This window comes from Microcaecilia unicolor, chromosome 1, assembly GCF_901765095.1.
Source record: "Microcaecilia unicolor chromosome 1, aMicUni1.1, whole genome shotgun sequence".
NCBI lineage: Eukaryota > Metazoa > Chordata > Amphibia > Gymnophiona > Siphonopidae > Microcaecilia > Microcaecilia unicolor.
This window is the reverse complement of record NC_044031.1, coordinates 529903355-529926752: the sequence shown is the minus strand read 5'-3', so window position 1 is coordinate 529926752 and position 23398 is coordinate 529903355. Positions and strand designations below refer to the sequence as shown.

At 40.5% G+C, this 23398-nt stretch overlaps 1 protein-coding gene across 4 annotated transcripts in view; it reads right to left on the bottom strand.

Moving 5' to 3' along the window:
• Positions 1 to 23398, bottom strand: part of RALYL (RALY RNA binding protein like) — an 815331-nt gene that overhangs the window by 65209 nt on the left and 726724 nt on the right. For all 4 annotated transcript variants that reach the window (XM_030216020.1, XM_030216039.1, XM_030216030.1 and 1 more), the window contains one exon: positions 3397 to 3510. In XM_030216020.1, coding sequence (XP_030071880.1) covers positions 3397 to 3510 — 114 coding nt within the window. The remainder of the gene's footprint in view (positions 1 to 3396; positions 3511 to 23398) is intronic.

Here is a 23398-nt window from a genome sequence, read left to right as displayed (position 1 = left end):
CAAGTATAATTTCTCATTCATAATAGATTTTCTAAATGTTAAACACCCATAGTTATCCCAGTATGTTTATGATATTGTATTGTAAAATTGGATTCTTAAAACAAATTACTTTCTTATGCATTATTATTTGTTAAGTATCCTATACTGTTTATTGTAATCCACATTGAACTCAAACTTATTTGGGATAATGTGGGATATAAATGTCACAGACAAATAAATAGTACCAGGCAGGGGCGAAGCCAGACTTAGGTGGGAGGGGGGGGGGGGTCCAGAGCCTGAGGTGAGGGGGCACATTTTAGCCCCCCTGCGCCGCTGACCCCCACGCCATTGCTGAACCCTCCCCGCCATTGCTAACCCCCCCTGCCACCAACTTTGACCCCCCTGCCATTGCCGAACCCCCCCGCCACCAACTTTGACCCCCCCACCATTACCGACCCCCTCCCACCGCCACCTACCTTTGCTGGTGGGGGAACCCAACTCCCACCAGCCGAGGTCCTCTTTTTCCCAATCCCGTGCAAGGCTTCGTTCTAGTCTGACGCATAACGTGCAGGACAGCAGACCAGAACGAAGCCTTGCATGGGATTGGGAAGAAGAGGACCTCGGCACGGCTGGCGGGGTTGGGGCCAGCAAAGGTAGGCGGCAGTGGGAAGGGGGGTCATCAGCAGGGGGTCCAGGGGCAAATCTACGGGGCCCAGGCCTCCGTGGCCCCATACTGGCTACGCCCCTGGTACCAGGATAATCCTAATGAAAAATAAATAATAATAGGCTTCCATATTTTAACAGTAAATTTACAGTTTCAGAATTCCCACCCCTCCAAACTCACCTCCCTCACCCCCAATCTGTGGATGATGCCATGAAGCACACCCCCCCCCCTTTCTTGCCAAATCAAAACCAAAAGAGAAAATACACAAACCCCCTAAGCGGAAATAACCCCCCCCCCCCACACACACACACAGACACACTTAGAAAAGTCTTCTTCAGTGCATTCAAACGTTCCATGTCATAGACATAGCACAGTTTAGTAATCCACTGCACCAGAGAAGGAACAGTGCGTTGTTTCCAATGTCTCACTAAGTTAAGGCAAGCTGCATGGAAAGCATGATGAACTACAAGAGATAGCAAACAAGTAAGGCCCACAGATTTCTTACCCATCAAAAAGACTGCTGGGTTGCATTGCACTGGCAACTAAGTCACTGCTGCAGGCGAGACTGCACTACCCTCCAGTAGGCTTGAGTCTTGGAACAGGATCTTGTACCCAACACTGCACATCCCCTCCAACAATTAAGAGAGGTGCCCAGTAAAATATGATGCAAACTCTCAGTGCTAAAAATCTTAATCACATTTTCCTTTAGGGAAACACCTCTGGAGGACTTTAAAAGAGCTTTTCCATAGTAAGCTAATCATTCATGGAAATTGTGACACCCAATTCCCTCTCCCAATTCACCCTGTGAAGAACGTATGGCTTAAGCCTTTTGGATAAAAATGCATAGAGACAACTAATAAGTTAAATATTTGGATAACTTTTGTGGTCCAGCGTATCCAGTTGTTTAACTAGATATGCTATATATCACCACTGTCCAGCTAAACTCTAATAATCCTCCCTCTCCCTGCTGAGGGCCCTATATATGGTGCCTAAAATTATTGCACGTTAGACAATTACGCCTATGCATATTCTAAATATCACGTGTAAATCTACGCGCAGTATTTAGAATACACTTAGGCATAGTTCATGTGACTAAATTTATGCGCGTCCATTTACACAAATGAAAAGCTGGTGTAAATCCCTGCACGCAGATTTACGCGCACTGGCTCACATTTTATAACAAATCACATAGATTTTGAACACCCACGAAATGCCCATTTTCATACCCCTAAGCACGCCCCTTTTTGCTTGTTAGAATATAGGCACAGTACATTACAGAATACGCTTAGTAATGTACACGCATAAATTTTTGCCAATTAGTGCTCGTTATTTTTTGTTAAAAGCTGTTAACAACACTTAACAGCTTGTTAAAACAATTAATCTACGGGCATAGTTGTAGAATAAGCCTAGATTTACGTGCGGAACCGTGAATAACTCTAGGCACACTATATAGAATTCAGACGTGAATGCTGAATGCCTCTAAACTTTCTTCTACATAATTGGATACATTTTGTTGGGTCTACGATATGCCTGGACAAAATATAAACCAGTCAGTGCAGGGATTTTCAAACAGAAAGATTTGTCTGTATAACTCACAAAGAGGGGAAATAATCGAAAGGAACGCCCAAGTTTTGCTGAGGACGTCCTAGCAAAACGTCCCAATGGAGGGGCGGGGAAACCCGTATTATCGAAACAAGATGGATGTCCATCTTTCATTTCGATAATATGGTCGAGGACACCCAAATCCTGAAATTTAGGTCATCCTTAGAGATGGTCGTCCCTAGACTTAGTCGTTTCTGATTTTCGGTGATAATGGAAACCAAGGACCCCCATCTCAGAAACGACCAAATGCAAGCCCTTTGGTCGTGGGAGGAGTCAGCATTCATAGTACACTGGTCCCCCTCACATGCCAGGACACCAACCGGGCACCCTAGTGGGCACTGCAGTGGACTTCAGAAATTGCTCCCAGGTACCTAGCTCCCTTCCCTTGTGTGCTGAGCCCCCCAAACCCCAATACCCACCATTGTACACCATTACCATAGCCCTTACGGGTGAAGGGGGGCACCTAGATGTGGGTACAGTGGGTTTATGGTGGGTTTTGGCTCACATTTACCACCACAGGTGTAACAGGTGGGGGGGGGGGGGGTATGGGCCTGGGTCCGCCTGCCTGAACTGCACTGCACTCACTAAAACTGCTCCAGGGACCTGCATACTGCCGTGATGGACCTGAGTATGACATTTGAGGCTGGCATAGAGACTGGCACGACATATTTTGAAAGATGTTTTTTGAGGGTGGGAGAGGGTTAGTGACCACTGGGGGAGTAAGGGGAGGTCATCCCCGATTCTCTCCGGTGGTCATCTGGTCAGTTTGGGCACCTTTTTGTGCTTTGGACGTAAGAAAAACAGAACCAGGTAAAGTCGTCCAAGTGCTCGTCAGGGACGTCCTTTTTTTTCCATTATGGGTCGAGGGCGTCCATGTGTTAGGCACGCCTAAGTCCCGCCTTCGCTACGCCTCTGACATGCCCCCGGAAACCTTGGCCATCCCTGTGATGGAAAGCAGTTGGGGACGTCCAAAATTGGCTTTCAATTATACTGATTTGAGCGACCCTGTGAGGATGACGCCCATCTTCCGATTTGTGTCGAAAGATGGGCGTCCTTCTCTTTCAAAAATGAGCCTGAAATTAATCCAAACAAATCTTTTCATTATCAGTCTCCTTTTGCCTATAATTGCTTTATGGATCATTCTTACCTACCTATATCAACTCTCTGCTGTTTCTCAATCTTCTCCAGCCGACCCAGCAAGGAGTCAATTTTAGTTTTGATTTGAGTTAGTTCCTTCTTAATTGTTTGTAACTCATCTGATTTCACTGTAAAGAGAAAACAAAATGAAGCGTGAAACAAAATCATTTGATCTAAACTAAAAGTGCACACAAAAATGAGATTTTAGGCTAGCTCGGTAGTTTTCCTTTAATTTTGCACACTGCGGCACAGGAGTCATGGATTCAAATTTCCTATCCTGCAGGCCAGCAGAACTTGAGTATATCACAAAGGTGATTTAATTTAATTTTTATTGACAGTCTACTTCTCTTATTTCAAAATGAAGCTAAAGACATGCATAAATATTTTATAAATATGAACAAATACACAAAACACAGTAAAACAAAACACCAATAAATAAATGCTGAGCTCCTAAATTTATGTTAATAAATTTGCCTTCTTTTATCCTATTTGCAGCCAAACTTAGGAGCATAACTTTTCAGCTGAAAATTCATCCTAATTTAGGAGTTTAAAAATTATTGGGTCAATATTCAGTCGACAATAGTCAGTGTTATTTTAAATGCAGACCCTCGCTGGCTAAATTAGCCCTAGATATTCAGTGCCAGGCTATGTCTGGGCACGATCACTGAATATCTGGTACTAATTTAAGTGGGGATGGTCACCGGAGCTTATGCAAGTCCTGGCCAGTATTCAGTTGGGTCCCATATAAGACAGGTATGCAGGCCACAGCTGAATATCGACCTGGATCTGCATAAATGTTTTAAAGTAGCCCTTCCGATCCTCCTCCCACCCACCAAAACATCCGCCCTTCTTTCAATCTCCCCTGGCCAGGAAAAAAATCCTACCAACTGGTAGTACCATGAAGGTGCCATGAGAGGTCAAGAAAGCCATTGTGTTGTGGCAGCCGCTTTTTGCTCCTGCCTCCATCACCTCCACTGGACCACCAGGGATCTCAGGTAGACCTGGGGGGAGGGGCTATCAGAAGTGTGGAATGGAGGTTTCCTTCCTTGTTGGGGGGATTGAAAGGAGGGCAGCTGTTTTTAAGAATGGCAGGGTGATCAGAAGGGGGCAGCATTTGGGGGGGGGGGGATTGGAAGGGTACACTTCTTTAAAAAGTTATACGGCTCCTGGTCGATATTCAGTCAGATCCGCATAGCTAATGAGTGAATTTTAGAAACATGGAAACTTGACGGCAGATAAAGGCCATATGACCCATCCAGTCTGCCCATCCTCTGTAACCCCTAACTCTTCCTTTTCCTAAGCGATCCCACATACTTATCCCATGCCTTTTTAAATTCTGGAACAGTCCTTGACTCCATAACCTCCACCGGGAGGCCATTCCATGCCTCCACTACCCTTTCTGTGAAGTAGAACTTCCTTAGATTACTCCTAAGCCTATTCCCTCCTATCTTCATCAAATCAAAACGGTTTACAATAAAATCAAAATATTTATAAATGAATGTAGATATATAGTACAAGGAACTCCAATATAGATAGTAAAGCTCAATTACTCAGGCCAAATGTTCAATAAACAGGCATTCACTTATAATCATTCACAGACAGACCAAAACAATGAACTTTGATACAGATACATCAATATCATTATAAAACATCAGTTATTTCCTTTGTGTCTTCCCTCCCCTCAATTGCAGTAATTGATCAGTAGACTAAAAAGACATCCCAAAGCTAAATCAAAGCTCCCTTCATAATCCAAAGGCCAGATTGAAAAAATGTGTTTTCAGGAGTGTACAGAAAGTAGTATATGAATTCTCTAATCTTAGATTTTGAGGAAGTGAGTTCCAACGGGCCGGGGCAAGGAAACAAAATGGAGAGGAGCACATGGATTCCCATTTTGCCCTTGCTGGTGGTGGCAAAACAAGCCTATTATCCATTAAAGAGTAAAGTGTACGGGTAGGTGTGTAAGGGATGACCTGAGTTGCTAGATAAGAGGGGGTAGCGGTATGCAGTGTTTTGAATGTCATCACAAGAACTTTGAATTTATTCCGGTATTCAATTGGAAGCCAATGTAAACGTTGTAACAGTGGAGAGACATTATCACATCGTTTAACATTACAGATAAGATGGGCTGCAGTATTTTGTAAGGTTTGACGACATTTAATATTGGATATTTAATATTGGAGTGGAGGAGTGGCCTAGTGGCCTAGTGGTTAGGGTGGTGCACTTTGGTCCTGGGGAACTGAGGAACTGAGTTCAATTTCTGGCACAGGCAGCTCCTTGTGACTCTGGGCAAGTCACTTAACCCTCCATTGCCCCATGTAAGCCGCATTGAGCCTGCCATGAGTGGGAAAGCGCAGGATACAAATGTAACAAAAAAAAATACCTGCATAAATAGAGTTGCAGTAATGATAGCGAGAGTTGAGATAGGCATAGCACAGAGATGAGAGGGAGGTTGAATCTAGAATATTGTGGACCGCTCTAAGACCACAGAGAAAAAAGAAACCAGTTTTGAAAACTTGGGAGATCTGAGGTGCAAATGACAACTCCTAGGTACCTGAATGAAGTGACTGGAACAACTATTTGATTATCAAAAAGAACAGGTGTATTTTAGAGACGTACATTACATGCATGTCTAAATCCCAATTTTAGAAATCAAGGATATACATGTCTAAAACTCAAAAAATGAGTATATGTCAAGGGGCATATGCTGGGTATGTTTTGGTCAGATGGAAAAAGTATACATGCATTCCCCGTTTTAGAAGGGGAATGCACGTTTATATTTGCCGACATGAACCTCGGGATTTACACCTGCTCTCAAGGAAATGTTTTAGAAAGATGCTAATTTTGTGAATCCCTCCACTAGATGAAGCAGAGGTGATTGTCCTATTAATTCCCCTGTGTTTTTTGTCCTCCTCAAAAGCAATAGTCATTTCTAAGATTGACTACTGTAATTCACTTTCCCAACACAACTATATAGATTACAGTTAATACACAATTCAGCTATCAAATTATTACATAACAGTGTGTTTTTTCTAGCGAAAAAGTTGTCGATACTCAAATGCCAGGCCAGCCTTCAGTGGTGGAGTGATCACTGAGGGACCCACCCCACAATAGCCAGGCCCCCTGCAACCAGTCTCAGAATCTATGACAAGGCAGAATAGGTGTGTACAGCCTGAGCTCTTTCATGAAAACTTGGGGATCATGGGTCAATTTTAGCAGACAATGGAAAAGGTGCCGGTACTCAGTACGTTCAAGTACCCCCTCAAAATAGCTCTGTTATATAATAAACATAAATATAATCATGTAACCCTTCACCTTTTGATTAAGCATTGACTGCTAATAACAAGAATCTTACAAGAAACACTTGAGGATATTAACCTGTTAACTATTCCCTCTGTTTTGACACCACTCATACCAGTACTTTTTCTGTTATTGCTCCCACTTTATGGAAGTCATTCTTATTATATATATGACAATCCTCTCTGTCTAAATTCAAGGCTCACTTGAAAGCATTTTTATTTGAGGCTATCTTTGGACAAATTGTGAACTAGGTTAACAGTACTTTCTCACTCCTAGGGCTTCTGATGGGACTGGTTATTTGGTTTTGCCACTTCTCCCTATCCTTTTGTTTATTTAATTAAATTTTAGTTAATTAGATTTAGAAGCCCTTTTACTAAGCCACGCTCAAAAGTGGCCAGCACTGCGGCCACTTTTAGTACAGTAGTAAAATGGCTACAATTGTATATTTTCCTGTAATGGCCATGACCTAATTTTCCAATCAGCGTGTGTAAGGGCTTCTGCACTAATCGGGCAGTGCACAGCAATATATCTGCACTACCCAATTAGTGCAGGGCACACCTACTCTCTGCCCAAAGACACGCCTCCTGCATCAAATTCATCCCCAAAGACACATCCTCTGCATAATCTGTTTTTTAGTGCAGGATTAGCGCGTGTTGATCAGCACACTACCGCCGGCCACCACAGCTTGGCCCGCAGCAGTGCTTTTTGGCACATGGTAGGCATGTACTAGTGCCTACTGCGGCTTAAGAAAAGTCACTAGGGATTTCTACAGGTTGATCCATGGGTTCCTCTGGATGGTAGGGAGTCTTTTGGAAAAGAAGGGAATTCTTTCAGAGGGTGTGATTTCTGATGGGGTCTTTAGGGGAAATTATGATAAGGGTCTTTGGGACGGAGGATGTGTTTGAAGGAGTCATTGGGATGAAGTGGAGATTATTCTATTAATGCCCAGGTCCTTAAAATGTGGCCTAGGAGTATCAAGCTGTTCTAAATACTAGCCAACTTGACATGTCCTGACCGGGACGTCTCAATTTGTACTTCCTTTCTAAAATGCTGCTCTACATGTATAACTTTTTAAAATGCATGGACAGGCAAATTATGTGTTGTTAGTTGCTAGAGAACACATGTTTTGTTTTCAAAATAAGCCTAAAAGGAATGTTAAAATATGGGTTAATCAGGCAACAGGACTAATACTGCAATCATAAAATTCCTTTTCAAGATGTTAATCCGAGCATTTCTGGGGCACCAATGACCCGTGTTCCTACCAGTCAGTTTGCTCAGAATTCAGCGGAACAATTTAGGTTTCATACAATTCAGTATTCCCAATTCTAGAACCAATGTAAAAGAAAGAAAAAAATAAAAAAAAAAAATAAAAAAATGTGAATCATATATGCAATGAGGAGAATCTATCAGAGTTTTGTTCCAGGCTTCCATGAACAAGAACATGTTTGTATGAATAAATCTGAAACACTTTTTCCATTGATGAAAATATTTGATAAGAATTTATCTAGATGGCTTATACTGCAGAACTATTATTCCATTTTTACGATATGCTGTATTTCAATTCAAATAGCAAATCATATCTTCTTTTTTAAGGCACAATGTGAAGCTGATATGTGGGTTGGGGCTTAGCAGAGAGGTGCAATTCTGTGAAGAAACCAAGCATGAAAGTATATACTACCGTATATATAATAAATCTGCTTTATTTTTCCAATTTATTTTCAGTTCTCATAAATAAGGGGAGGAACTCAAAGTAACCTGGGTGCTTTTAGTTCTGTATAATAGCTTTTTATTTTTAATCAGTTGCAGTCTGCCTGATTATAATTCCAAATCATTCATAATATATTTTAATAAATGGTTTTGAAACATTTTACAGCAATCATTAAGAATACAATCTACTGGTAGAAGAGTTGGTAAATAATGTACTGTCACAGCCTAATTCTCTGCCTTCTTAACATTCTGAATGTATCACAGGTCAATGGTGGTTCTTGTTTGTTTCCTGTTCCCAGTGATCAAAACACCAGTATTCATAATCAGTTTTGAACAAATGTGATGGCCATCTTACTCTTTTATTTTAAGCATGTTGCTTGCATGGGTAGCCTGCTAAAGTGAAGAGCTCCTTGTGCAGATCAATAATAGGTTTCAGCTAGTCCATAGTGTGCTCAAAATCAGTGATCAAAAGAGAAGGGTTCAGGAGCTAGTCATGCTTAGGGGCCCTTTTACTAAGCCACGGTAGGGTTACAATGCAGGTAGCGCATGCCAAAATCGACCCTACCGCTAGGGTGGGCGCCCGGCGGTAGTTCCAAAGTTGGTAAGCGTAGTTCCCATGGTAGAAGATGATTTTCTATTTTCTATCGTGGGACACATTCCCGGCGGTAATCGGCAGCACGGCCACATTGCCGCACGCTGCCTGATTACTCCACAAGTAGCATGTGAGCCCTTACCACCTTCTAAATAGGTGGTGGTAAAGAGACAGGCAATAAATAGCCGTGTGCTAATTTTAATATTAGTGCATGGCCATTTACTGCCTCATTTAAAAAAAGGCATTTTTCCCGCTGTGGTAAAAAAATGGCCCAATGCATGCCAATTTAACGCGCTACCGTGGCTTAGTAAAAGTGCCCCTTAGGGAGCTAATAATTAAGGTGTATTATGGCCATACTGCATGCTAATTTGCCCCTTAATGCAGGTTAAATGGCACTAATAAATGTTATATTACTGTAGTGCATCTTAATATAAGTTACTGTTAGATAAATAATAATAAAAGGCGTAGCATGCAAATGTATGCAAAAAAAAATCATTACTATGCATTTCTATTGTGTTCATGCAGATTCCAGTGACAGACGGAACATTTACAAACGGTCTTTTTCAAGACCATTTCTATGTTATATGTTTTTGTCTCCGGATTTTTACCCATTAGTTGAGGTTTGAGATTATTTCATATCATCAATTCGTATGTTTCATTTTTTACTATGGATACAAGGCTCCTGATGTAGGCCAACGGGCCGAAACATAAAGTTGTGTCGAGTCATTTTAAAGAAATATTAATGAGTTCTCTTTTAAGTAAATATCAATAAATATTGTTTGTTTGAATTTTATATGGTTTTGTCTGGTTCCAGTTCTTTGGATAAGCCTGGTTTATATTTCCACTTCCTTTTGCTGTATATGTGATAGCTGAATTCTTGGATTTAAATACATCTATTTACAAATAATGATTATATTACAAATCAAAACAAAGACCAGACAGCTTGCCAGAACCTGAAATTTGTGATAACAGTTTTCATTATTCTTGAAAGAGTAAATATATATAGACTAATACTACAGCCACATTTTGTTGTTGCTCCTATGTACGACTTTGCTTGATTGAAAAATGTTAGGTTTCATAAATACTGGCTAAATATATTCCCAATTGGAGTGAATGGACTATTATTCTATGTATCAATAAACAGGTTGATATTCAAAATCACTATGAGAGCAATTCTATAATGGGGCATCTATGTAAAGAAATAAAAAGAAAAGGGCTAGAAACAGATTTGAGCATAGGAAAATTGCTATTATTGTTCGTGGTACATGAAGTGAGAACTTGCTAATATTAGCCAAATCCCAAGCATAATATAGAATCCTGAGAAAGGGGAGAGGTTACTCCGAAAACGGAAGGAATTTTATGCATCAGCTTCTTTAGTATTGTGAAATCAGTAGGTCTTAGATGTTATTACTACTACTACTACTATTTAGCATTTCTATAGCGCTACAAGGCGTACGCAGTGCTGCACAAACATAGAAGAAAGACAGTTCCTGCTCAAAGAGCTTACAATCTAATAGACAAAAAATAAATAAAGTAAGCAAATCAAATCAATTAATGTGAACGGGAAGGAAGAGAGGAGGGTAGGTGGAGGCGAGTGGTTACGAGTCAAAAGCAATGTTAAAGAAGTGGGCTTTCAGTCTAGATTTAAAGGTGGCCAAGGATGGGGCAAGACGTAGGGGCTCAGAAAGTTTATTCCAGGCGTAGGGTGCAGCGAGACAGAAGGCGCGAAGTCTGGAGTTGGCAGTAGTGGAGAAGGGAACAGATAAGAAGGATTTATCCATGGAGCGGAGTGCACGGGAAGGGGTGTAGGGAAGGACGAGTGTGGAGAGATACTGGGGAGCAGCAGAGTGAGTACATTCTCCTCAGAATTATGTGTTATGTCAGTCTTTAGCTGATAAATGTAAGGCCTATGCCTTTCTATTTTGAGGAATTCGGTTTGTTTTGTGAACACCGTGGAAAGAAAGAATTTGCTGTGTTTGTGAAAAGCCTGTATAAATTGTATTCTGAAAGAGAAAGGCAGAAATAGGGCAATACTCTGAATACCCGAATAACTTTCTCCTCAGAATGATGTGATATCTCTCTATATAAAAGGCAACACCAACGTTCTATGAAGCCTCCAGCCGGAAGTGTGAAGGGGGCGAGATATCCGGTTTCCCTATGAGTGTCTGCCCCGCCCTCTCTGTAACACAGTCAGTGAAGAAAAACAGCAGAGCACGAAATCAAAACGCTGGCTCTGTAACAGTGAAGGACTCAGAGGGGGGAGGGGAGTGAGGCCAGAGGGCAGGGACACACACACTCTCACATGCACACAGAAGAAAACATTGCTAGCCCCCGTTTCATTTGCATCAGAAACGGGGCTTTTTTACTAGTTCTAAATAAAATCTGCCTGACATGCTCTTATTACAGAGGCAGCTTTATTTTCTTTGACACTGTGGAGGAGTCCCCTCCACTAAAAGATGATGCAGCAACTAGTGCAGCAGAACCTGAGGTAACCTATTGACTCTGATGAGATTAAGATAAGTGATAAGAGAGGAAAGCCTATAGGATTGATTCCAGAACTTGGGAAGGTGGTACTCAAGGCTATAGAAGGTATTACCCAGAAGTCTTCTGAGCAGCCAGACTCTTTACCATAAAGATCAAAGGCCCCAAGTGCCCAGTCCATGTGAAAGCAACATAAGGTTCACATTGTCTGAATTGGGAGTTGTTACTGAAACGTCTCCTGCAGAGAACAGGATTCAACTTTGAAGCAAGGATATCAGGAAGTGGACTACTAATGTCCAGTGAATCTGATGTGGAAGCCAACAAAACCAGAGACAATGTCCTAGTGTTTCTGATCTCTTAGAGGTCCTTTTATAAAGGCATGCTAGCGTTTTTAGCATGTGCATAAATATATGTGTGCTAAATGCTACAAATGCCCATATATTCCTATGGGTGTCTCTAGCAGTTAGCGTGTATTAAAAATGCTAGCGCGCCTTTGTAAAGGGACCCCTTAAAGCATAATATCTTCTTAAAGCTAAGATATTCAGACAGTATAACCTCGGCATGACAGCAAACACCAGAAGTCTCTTTTCTTTTTCTGAAATTTACTTTTATTGAATAAATGTGGCCAATTTATTCACATTTCGTAGATTCTCAGAAGTTACTGCCCGAGGCAAGAGACTTCGTAGTTCTGAGAGCTGTATAGGAGGATGGAGATAGAGAATTGAAGAGAAGGAAGCTGCCCCAGCCTACATGTCAGACCTAATAGACCTGCCACCCAGGAATGCAAAAAATCTTCTCGAACATTCCTTAATCTTCATTTTCCCAACTGCAAAGGTCTGAAATACAAATTAACACACGCCTCTACCTTCTCCTATATGAGCATGCAACTCTGGAACGCGCTACCATGCTATTTGAAAGCGACCTATGAACTAGCCAACTTCCGTAAACTACTAAAGACTCATCTCTTTGAAAAGATATACCACAAAGATCAAAACATGTAAAAATCTCCAAATAAACCCAGAAACATAGTAACGCATCTAATGTCTTATAATGTCTCTGCTACACCACTATCTTGTATTTCTAATGTCCGATAATGTCTTCTGTTATACCACTATCTTGTATTTCATGACCATGTAACCCAAAATCTTTCTGTAAAACCAAATGTATATCCTCTTCTTATTTCCAGTATCCATGATGCGTTGTAAGCCGCATTGAGCCTGCAAAGAGGTGGGAAAACGTGGGATACAAATGCAATAAATAAAAGGAAGCTTTATGGCAGAGGTGGGAGAGCTGATAGATGAATGAAAATGGTTCAGAGATGGGATGCTGATTCGTGCAGTGTCTTGAAAGAAAGAATGAATGAGGTAAAAAGACAAGTTCTTAGCAGGGAAACCTGTGCATCTGACAAGATGGAGAAAGTCTGAGCTCATGGGGCAGAGGGGTTGAGAAGAACAACCACAAACCTAGGGGAGAGATATAGAACGGCCAACAGGGACAGAACTTGAGACAAGGTAGCAGAGGCGGACTTAGAGGGCAGTCCTCGATTGGAGAGACAGGTTATACCCTAGCTGACCCATCAAGACAAAGATAGTAGAAATAATTAGGAAATGACAGTAGGTCAACAAAGGAATCCAGCTCAGGTGAGAAAGAGAGACAGCCTTTGCAAGAGAATACACTACTAGTAATTTGTCGGAGGATGTGGTAACAGTGGTTAGCGTAAAAAGGTTTGGACAAATTCCTGGAGGAAAAGTTCATAGTTTGCTATTGAGACAGACATGGGAAGCAACTGCTTGCCCTGGGATTTGTAGTATGGAGTGTTGCCACGATTTGGGTTTCTGCCAGGTACTAGTGACCTGGCTTTGGCCACTGTTTGGAAAACAGGATACTGAGCTAGATGGACCATTGGTCTGACCCAGTATGGCTACTTTTATGTTCTTATGCTAGGGTCCACCTTGGGGGTCAGCATTCAAGAAAACGATCTAGGTGTTGTTGTAGATAATACACTGAAATCGTCTGCTCAATGTGTGCTGACAGCCAAAAAAATCAAACAGGATGCTAGGAATTATTAGGAAAGGGATGGTGAATAAGAGCGAAAATACTATCATGCCTCTGTATCGCTCCATGGTGCGACTGCACCTTGAGTACTGTGTTCAGTTCTGATTGCTGTATCTCAAAAAAGATTTAGCAGAATTAGAAAAGGTTCAATGAAGAGTGACCAAAATGATAAAGGGGATGGAACTCCTCTCATATGAGGAAAGACTAAAGAGGTTAGGGCTCTTCAGCTTGGAAAAGAGACGGATGGGGGGAGATATGATTGAGATATACAAAATCCTGAGTGGTGTAGAATGAATAGAAGTAAATCCATTTTTTTACTCATTCCAACAGTACAAAGACTAGGGGACACTTGAGGAAGTTACATGGAAATACTTTAAAAACAAATAGGAGGAAATATTTTTTCACTCAATGAATAGTTAAGCTCTGGAACTCTTTGCCAGAGGATGTGATAACAGCGATTAGTGTATCTGGGTTTAAAAAAGGTTTGGACAAGTTCATGGAGGAAAATTCCATAGTCTTCTATTGTCAGACACGGGAAGCCACTGATTGCCCTGGGATTTGTAGCATGGAATGTTGCCACAATTTGGGTTTTTGCCAGGTACTTGTGACCCGGCTTGGCCACTGTTGGAAACAGGATACTGGGCTAGCTGGACCATTGGTCTGACCCATTATGGCTACTCTTACGTTCATTTTCAGTGCAGTCAAGAGCTGATGCAGAAAGGTTCGTGGTACAGCCGCATGTTAATATCTAAGCATGTGGTGTCTACTGTGAGTGAAATACTGCAACATACAAGAAGCTAATTGTATGTACATTTTATGTATGGTAAACCTATGGTAAATGTGGGGGAGAGTATGCCGGATGCATGTGCACACGGTTTCACAGTAAACACAGCTTCTTGTGCACATGTCCAAACAAGAACTGAAAGTGTCAGCACATATCAGTGCTTGTGCTTCTGTACCTAAATATGAGCCTTGCGAAAATTGCTTACACATAAATTTTTTTCAAGGCTCATATTTAGGTGGAGAAGAACAAGTGCCAATGTGTGCTTTCATTTTTGGTTTTGCTCCGACATGCACACGTTTGTTACTTTCCATCTGCCTGTATACCTTGAAGGGGCTTCTTTCTCCTTGAAAAACAGGAGAAAACCGGCAGTTAAATTTGAAAGAGTAACAAGAAATCCTCTCCACAAAATCTTCTATGCCAACCCAGATCCTAGCGAAAAAATACTTGCATTGTGCCCGCTTCAAAAGTGAGCGGCATACTCTTTGCATTGCATAGAATACCTAAATTAGCTCATCAGCATACATTTTAATACAACTTGTGGCTCCCATGCACAAGACCTTTCTGATTTGCTCAGAGTGTACAACCTGCGTTTAACCAGCGGTAACCCCACGGCTAAGCCCACAGTTGCTTTCTGCATCGCCCAGTGATTGAAAGATGTCAGTAAGGGTGAAATGCATTGACTTGCTCTGCAGTTGCACTGCTTGTATAATGTCTCATTATTTCTGTTTCTAATTTGTGATTCTTTATGATAAGTTTAATGAAAATTGGTTTTTTACTGTGTGTATTTCAGAGAAGTGAGAACTCAAAAATGCTCCGACTGAATACAGCCCACGATTCTTAGGAATAATATGGTCGCATCAGGGTTGTTCCAAGGACTGTGGGGGCAGTAAGTCCACACAGAGTGCAAGGCACAGTGGGTGGCGTAGGAGCGCTAGGGGGTGTTTCACATAAGGTGCAATTCCAGCTCGGGATGCTCCTGGGTCTGTTAAATACTTTGACCAGTATTGTCAAAGATGATGAAAACTGATCATAGCTAGCAGTGGGACTATAACTGTTCATTTTTGGATGAATAAAGTTGCTGAAACATTTTTTTTGTGCTGCTTTTGTATTATTGCTAAAAATCCATATTTTTGAACAGCTAACATGCTATACTATCTACTTCTATCTATCTACTTATCATTTCTATAGCCCAACAAGGCATACGCAGCGCTGTACACCATACACAAAAGACAGTTCCTGCTCAAAAAGCTTACAATCTAGATAGGTAAACAGACAAAACAATTAAGGGTAAGGGAATACAAACAAAACAGTTAAGGGTAAGGGAATACAGACATAACAATTAAGGGTAAGGGAATAAAGAGGTGAGGATAAAGGACAGGGCAAGTGAGTTAGGAGTCAAAAGCAGTGGTAAAGAGGTGGGTTTTGAGTTTGGACTTGAAAACGGCTAAAGACGGGGCAAGACACAAATAATTACTGTGTTCCACATATATGGATTGCTGATCATGGTGCCAATTTATTATAAACCAGTTAGGGTGTTGTTTAGTAAAACTTAGCTCGAGTTATCTGCATTTTATTTTTATGGGCCCTGCTGCAGATAACTCAAGCTAAGCTTTAGTAAACAACCCCCTTAATGAGCTTTTTACTAATGCAGTGTATAAATCTATTCAAATAAATATAAATATGATATTTCTGAGATATACAAGTCTTTTGAGTAGGTCTTTTTCAACCTAGGATGTGATTATTTTCATTTTCCAATACCGACTAATTTTTTTCTAACTGTTGAATTTCAGTGAATATAACCCTTGAAATGTCTGCGGTTGATTCATCCATTTTGAGTCCAAAAAGAAGACTGCAGCAATAGCTATTTGGCAAAGTCAAGAATAAAAATATTCACTATTCAAAGCCTGAGTAGGTGCTTTGTGAGAGGCTGAATAGCAGCAAATTGGGCAACAATGATTGCATAATGAAGCGTTTCGGACCTGCCATGTTCTAAGCCTCAAACTGCATTAGTAGTTTCCTATGCAGAATCCTGATTATCCTTTTTTCCAAATTGCAAAGTTGCTCATTTTCTATCAGTTCCATATAGAAAAAGGTGTAAGCAAACTTCCCTAAGCATGCACCGCTCATGATGTCAGTACAACCAAAAGGCAAGAGGTCAAACATACTGGTCCACACTGCCTCATTTAACTTATTCATCTTGGAACTATAGGAATAAATGGGGAAAACTCCAGGACTTATCCATACGAAAAAACTGTTTACTAAAGTCAGAAAACAAACCACCAGACAGGAGGAACTGTTATGTCAGATAGGAAATGTTTTTCTTATTTGGACACATACCAATCTGTACTCCAATCTATACAATCTCTCTCTCACAGCCATCCTCTCCATAATGAGAACACATTTCTTTGTCTATCATGTACCATGCAGACTTCTACCTCTGTATCTGACCTGACCTCAATATCTCATACTTCCCTTGCACACAGGCCAGCAAGTCAAGAGGCATTTACCACCACCTGCACTATTGCATCTTGTATAAAGTTTGTAATGATTGGCAGAATAAAATATATTTTATAAATATTTTTTAAAAGTTACTATGTTTATTTGCCCTGAAAGATCTATGAATGGTAAAAGCTAGAACATAAGATTTTGAATGGATACTACTGATTTCTTAAATAACTAGATTGATTATGGGGCTCATTTTTGAAACAAAAAAAAAATCCCAAAAGCAGCACACAGCAGCAGATGGATATTTTTCTTGCAAAAACGTCCAAATCATTATTTTCAAAACACATTTTTAAGTCATTTTTCTATGCCATTCATCTGCAGTGCATCCAAATCACGAAGAGGAGTGTGGGGCCAGATTTGGGCGTTCCCACAACCTGGGCGTTTTTCTGCCATAATGGAACAAAGTAAACACATCCAGGGCTAAAAGTTGGACTTTTTGGTGTGGACCTGTTTCACTGAACAAGCGTGTATCATGACCAAGAGGTTCCTCAACATGTATCAATGGGCTACATGAGAGCACACAGTGAAGACAGACAAGAACTCTTGCAGAATAGCAAAACCTGACAAACACATGACATCGTTTGCACCCTTAAGTTTTTTTACACCTTGCCAATAAGATTAAGAAAATCTTACGATGCCATTGGCATATTCTGGACGTCCATGAGTGCTTCAGAAAATAACAACTTGTTATAGCTTATTTGAGAGAAAGAAACCTTCAGGAGAAATTTGTACCATCAACCCTGCCTGAACTGAAGCCTGGACCACAGGAGGTCTTCCTTGGGCATCAGAAGTGTGGTAGGTGTAGTGTGTGCTGTCACTCTTGGGGAAACATCTGCCTTCATACATCCTGCTACTCAGAAAAGGTATGAACCGAGACATATGTCCAATCATAGAAGCCGACTCTGTGGGTGCTTGAGCACACCCAATATTGAGAAAATTCCTTGTATGTGTCCAAGGAAGAGCTATTTCCACTAGGCGTAGCACCCCCAATAATTCTGAAAAGTTGGCTCCTATGTGTCCAATTGTAACTCGTTCCAACTATAATGCATTTTACAATATCTGTATCCATTATTGTATATCGGCAAGACCAACAGGATGATCAAGACCCGGATCATAGAACACCGCAGCTGTATCTACAGGAACATTGAGTGTGCCCCCATCGTTCTTTGAGCCACATTGGAGAAGAAGAAATATCAACAATCTTTTACTTAGAGAAGAACAGAAATTAATCAACAAGTTCAACACAACTGTCCCTTCTGGATTCCATTATCACCCATTTCTGTGAAGCAGCTGCCCTCCTCCCCCTCCTTCCTTTTTTTCCCAGCCAGCACATTATAGCCTTCACTTGTTTCAGCTTTTTTTCAATCTTTTCCATCTAATCCACATGCCACATCACCATACTGCAGCATTTCAGCAGTTGGCATCTCATGATATTAGCATCACAGAACAGTACTACTCATAAAGTGTATGCAATAAAAGATACATATCCTACTTTTGTTTTTCTAAAATAGTATGTTACGTTTCAACCAAGCTAGTAGGTGATTTTACACAATACTCATTTAGCACTTTACCAAAACACACATATGTTGCTTCAATTGTTTTTTTTTTTTAACTTACATGATTATTTTACCCATTAAATATACATTTATGGGAGTCTGAGTGACATTAACACATATTGGTTTTACGTAATCACTGACCGCCTTCATACTAGTAACTTTTGTTTGACTTACTTTGGCATTGTTTCTCTTAGCCTTGCTGGACAGCTGAGTGTTATTAACACATGCACATATAGATTTTTCAAATAAGGACCCTGTGTACTAAGCTGAGTTAGTGTTTTTAGCACATGCTAAAAATTAGCACACACTAATAATGCTAGAGACACCCATAGGAATATATATGTGTCTCTAGTGTTTAGTGAACGCTAAAAACGCTAGCACACCTTAGTAAATAGGGTCCTTATTGTCTATTTCACTTTGATGTTTTTAATACTAGACTGTATAACATCCAGATTATTTATTGTATTTATTTTGGTTTGATGTCTTTATAAATAGATTGTATTACACTCTGGCCGGCACAGTGATATCATCTCTATATTTCTATATGGCCTAGTCTTTTGTACGCATTTTATTTTGTGTGCCATCATGGTCAATATTTTCTATATTTATGCATTTAGTACCTTTGTTTCATTGCAAATGTACACTGCTTTAATAGACAGCCCATAGCACTTGCTTAATTATTTAACAATCAATACATGTTACACATATACAGAGCCAGAAACATTTGCAATTCTATTATGTGAGCATTTCTCCATTATGTGTGTTACTTTTGACATACTCTTCGGTACCCAAGCCTGGTTATCTGTTTGACTAGTAATAAGTACATAAGGGGTCCTTTTACTAAGGTGCACTGAAAAATGGCTTGCGGTACTGTAGGCGCAGGTTTTGGGCGCATGCCAATCCATTTTTTAGCGTGCCTGTAAAAAAGGCCTTTTTAACATTTTTGCAGAAAATAGACGTGCGGCAAAATGAAAATCGCTGCGCGTCCATTTTGGGTCTGAGAACTTACCACTAGCCATTGACCTAGAGGTAAAGTCTAATGCAGTAACCGGGCAGTAATGACCTACGTGCACCAAATGCCACTTGGCACGCATAGTTGACGCGTGCCAGAAAATAAAAAAATATTTTTCAGGCGCATGTAGCAGACACACACCAAAAATAAAAGTACCACAAGGGCCATGCTGTAACCATACAGTAACTCCATTTTGGCATGCATTGGGAGCGCACAGATGTTTACACAACTTAGTAAAAGGGCCCCTAATTATTGCCATAAGTCCTTTTTAATAATGGTCTATGGACTTTTTCTTTTAGGAAGCCATCCAAACCTTTTTTAAACCTCGCTAAGCTAACCGCTTTTACTACATTCTCTGACAAAAGAATTCCAGAGTTTAATTGCATGTTGAGTGAAGAAATATTTTCTACGATTCCTTTTAAATTTACTACATAAGGACATAAGTACATAAATATTGCCATACTGGGACAGACCAAAGGTCCATCAAGCCCAGCATCCTGTTTCCAACAGTGGCCAATCCAGGTCACAAACACCTGGCAAGATCCCAAAAAAGTACAAAACATTTTATACTGCTTATCCCAGAAACAGTGGATTTTCCCCAAGTCCATTTAATAATGGTCTATGGACTTTTCCTTTAGGAAGCCGTCTAAACATTTTTAAACCTACACTAAGCTAACCGCCTTTACCACAGAGTTTAATTACACATGTGTGAAGAAACATTTTCTCTGATTTGTTTTGAATTTACTACATTGTAGCTTCATCGCATGCCCCCTAGTCCTAGTATTTTTGGAAAGCATAAAAAGATGCTTCACATCTACTGTTCAACTACACTCAATATTTTATAGACCTCTATCATATCTCCCCTCAGTCACATTTTCTCCAAGCTGAAGAGCCCTAGATGCTTCAGCCTTTCTTCATAGGGAAGTTGTCCCATCCCCTTTATCATTTTCGTCGCCCTTCTCGGTATCTTTTCTAATTCCACTATATCTTTTTTGAGATGTGGTCGCACCATGGAGTGATACAAAGGCATTATAACGTCCTCATTTTTGTTTTCCATTCCTTTCCTAATAATACCTAACATTCTATTTGCTTTCTTAGCCACAGCAGCATACTGAGCAGAAGGTTTGAAAGTATCATCAACGACGACACCTAGATCCCTTTCTTGGTCTGTATCTCCTAACATGGAACCTTGCATGACGTAGCTATAATTTGGGTTCCTCCTTCCCACATGTATCACTTTGCACTTGCTCACATTAAATGTCACCTGCCATTCAAACACCCAGTCTCCCAGTCTCGTAAGGTCCTCTTGTAATTTTTCACAATCCTCCCGCGATTTAACGACTTTGAATAACTTTGTGTCATCAGCAAATTTAATTACCTCACTTGTTACTCCCATCTCTAGGTCATTTATAAATATGTTAAAAAGCAGCGGTCCCAGCACAGACCCCTGGGGAACCCCACTAACTACCCTTCTCCATTGAGAATACAGACCATTTAACCCTAGTCTCTGTTTTCTATATTTTAACTAGTTTTTAATCCACAATAGAACACTACTTCCTATCCCTTGACTCTCCAATTTCCTCTGGAGTCTTTCTGAGGTACTTTGTCAAACGCCTTCTGAAAATCCAGATACACAATATCAACCGGCTCACCTTTATCCACATGTTTGATCACCCCTTCAAAGAAATGTAGTAGATTGGTGAGGCAAGATTTCCCTTCACTAAATCCATGTTGACTGTCTCATTAATTCATGATTTGAATATGCTCTGTAATCTTTATAATAGTCTCTACCATTTTGCCCGACACCGACATCAGACTCACCGGTCTATAATTTCCCGGATCTCCTCTGGAACCTTTTTAAAAAATCAGCGTTACATTGGCCACCCTCCAATCTTCCAGTACTACGCTCGATTTTAAGGATAAATTACATATTAACAATAGCTCCGCAAGTTCATTTTTCAGTTCTAGCAGTACTCTGGGATGAATACCATCCAGTCCAGGAGATTTGCTACTCTTCAATTTGTAGAACTGCCCCATTACATCCTCCAGGGTTCTAGAGAATTCATTCAGTTTCTCCGACTCGCCAGCTTCGAATACCATTCCTGGCACGGTATCTCACCCAAATCTTCCTCGGTGAAGACCGAAGCAAAGAATTCAATTAATCTCTCTGCTATGGCTTTGTCTTCCCTGATCGCCCCTTTTACTCCTCAGTCATCTAGCGGTCCAACCAATTCTTTTGCTGTCTTCCTGCTTTTCATATACCTAAAAAATTTTTTACTATGTGTTTTTGCCTCCAACGCAATCTTTTTTTCGAAGTCCCTCTTAGCCTTCCTTATCAGCTCTTTGCATTCGACTTAACATTCCTTATGCTGTTTCCTATTATTTTCAGTTGGTTTCTTCTTCCATTTCCTGAAGGATTTTCTTTTAGCTCTAATAGCTTCCTTCACTTTTTAACCATGCCGGCTGTCATTTGGTCTTCCGTCCTCCTTTTTTAATACGCGGAATATAATTGGCCTGGGCTTCCAGGATGGGTTTTTTGAACAGCATCCGTGCCTGATGTAAATTTTTGACCCTTGCAGCCGCTCCTTTGTTTTTTTTTCACTGTTCTCATTTTATCATAGTCTCCTTTTTAAAAGTTAAACACTAACGTATTTGATTTCCTACGTATACTTACTTCAAAGCTAATATCAAAACCAGTCATATTATGATCACTGTTATCAGGCCTATCACAGCACAATCTCTGTTTGCTTTCTCCAAATCCCAGCTCTTTCTCCTTCCTTATCAGCAACTCTCCATACCATGCCACATAGCTAGAAAAAATACTCCCCCCCCATCCCAAACACCAATATACCTGCTACTGGGAAACTGGAACAATCTGGACTGTTACACATTCCTATACAGATACTACATACTAGCAGAATCCTTCACCTAAGTTGCACATGCAGAACATGATACAAAATAGGGAAAAGAGGGAGAGTAGTGGAAGGATCTTCCAATATAGAACATTATCATGCAGGTAATTGCCAATAAAGCCTCTTGAACAATTACCTGTGTGTTAGTGTCCTATGTTGGAAGACCCTTCCACTACTCTCCCTCTTTTCCCTTCTAGACTATTCATAGTGGTCATTTGTTGCCCCACTTCAGTGGTTTTCATCACTATACAAAACAGGGAACTACAGAAAAACTGAAAGAGATCTCCCTCAAGAGAGGCAGACTCTGTAAGCAGTGTAAACATTGGTAAATTAGAAACAGAAATATATTTTCTCCTGCACTCTGTGAAATACAAAAATAGAAAATATGTACATTTCACAAAGCAGGCACATCTCAGTCCTTAAAAAGTATTAAATACAAATATTTCTTTTTACCTTTGTTGTCCGAGCACTTTATTTTTCTAATTGGGCTGGTCTTAGTTTCCTTTCCACTTTCCATGTGTCAGTCTTCTCTAAATTCTTTCCCACTTTGATGTTTCCATTTCTTCTCTCCTCTTGGCTTCTTCCTTTCCTTCTCTACATCTGTCTGGCAGTGACCTTGCATTTCATTTATTTATTTATTACATTTGTACCCCGCGCTTTCCCATTCATCGCATGCTCAATGCAGCTTACATAGTAACAAGAGAATACAATCTGTAGTATCAGAATCAACAAAGGAGGTATGTGATAGGACAAATGAACAAGGAGTAAATGGGATAGAAGAAGTATGAGAGAAAGGATAGGGATAGGTAAGGAGGTGGAGCAATAAAGGAGAAGTTGGGAAGAGCATGGAGGGTAAGAAGGTTGGCAGGAGATATTTTCTGAGTCCTTGTTGTTAATGATTAGTTGAACCAGTAAATAGATGGGTTGCTTATGTTTGCTTATGGTAGGTCAAGTCATTCGGGTAAACCTGTTTGAATAGATGGGTTTTCAATAGTTTCCTAAAGGGAAGATATTCATTAACTGACCAAATGTATCTGGGTAGAGCATTCCAGAGTTGGAATCCCAGGTAGGGAACGTTAGATGCATGGTAGGTTTTGTAATTTAGTCCTTTGCAA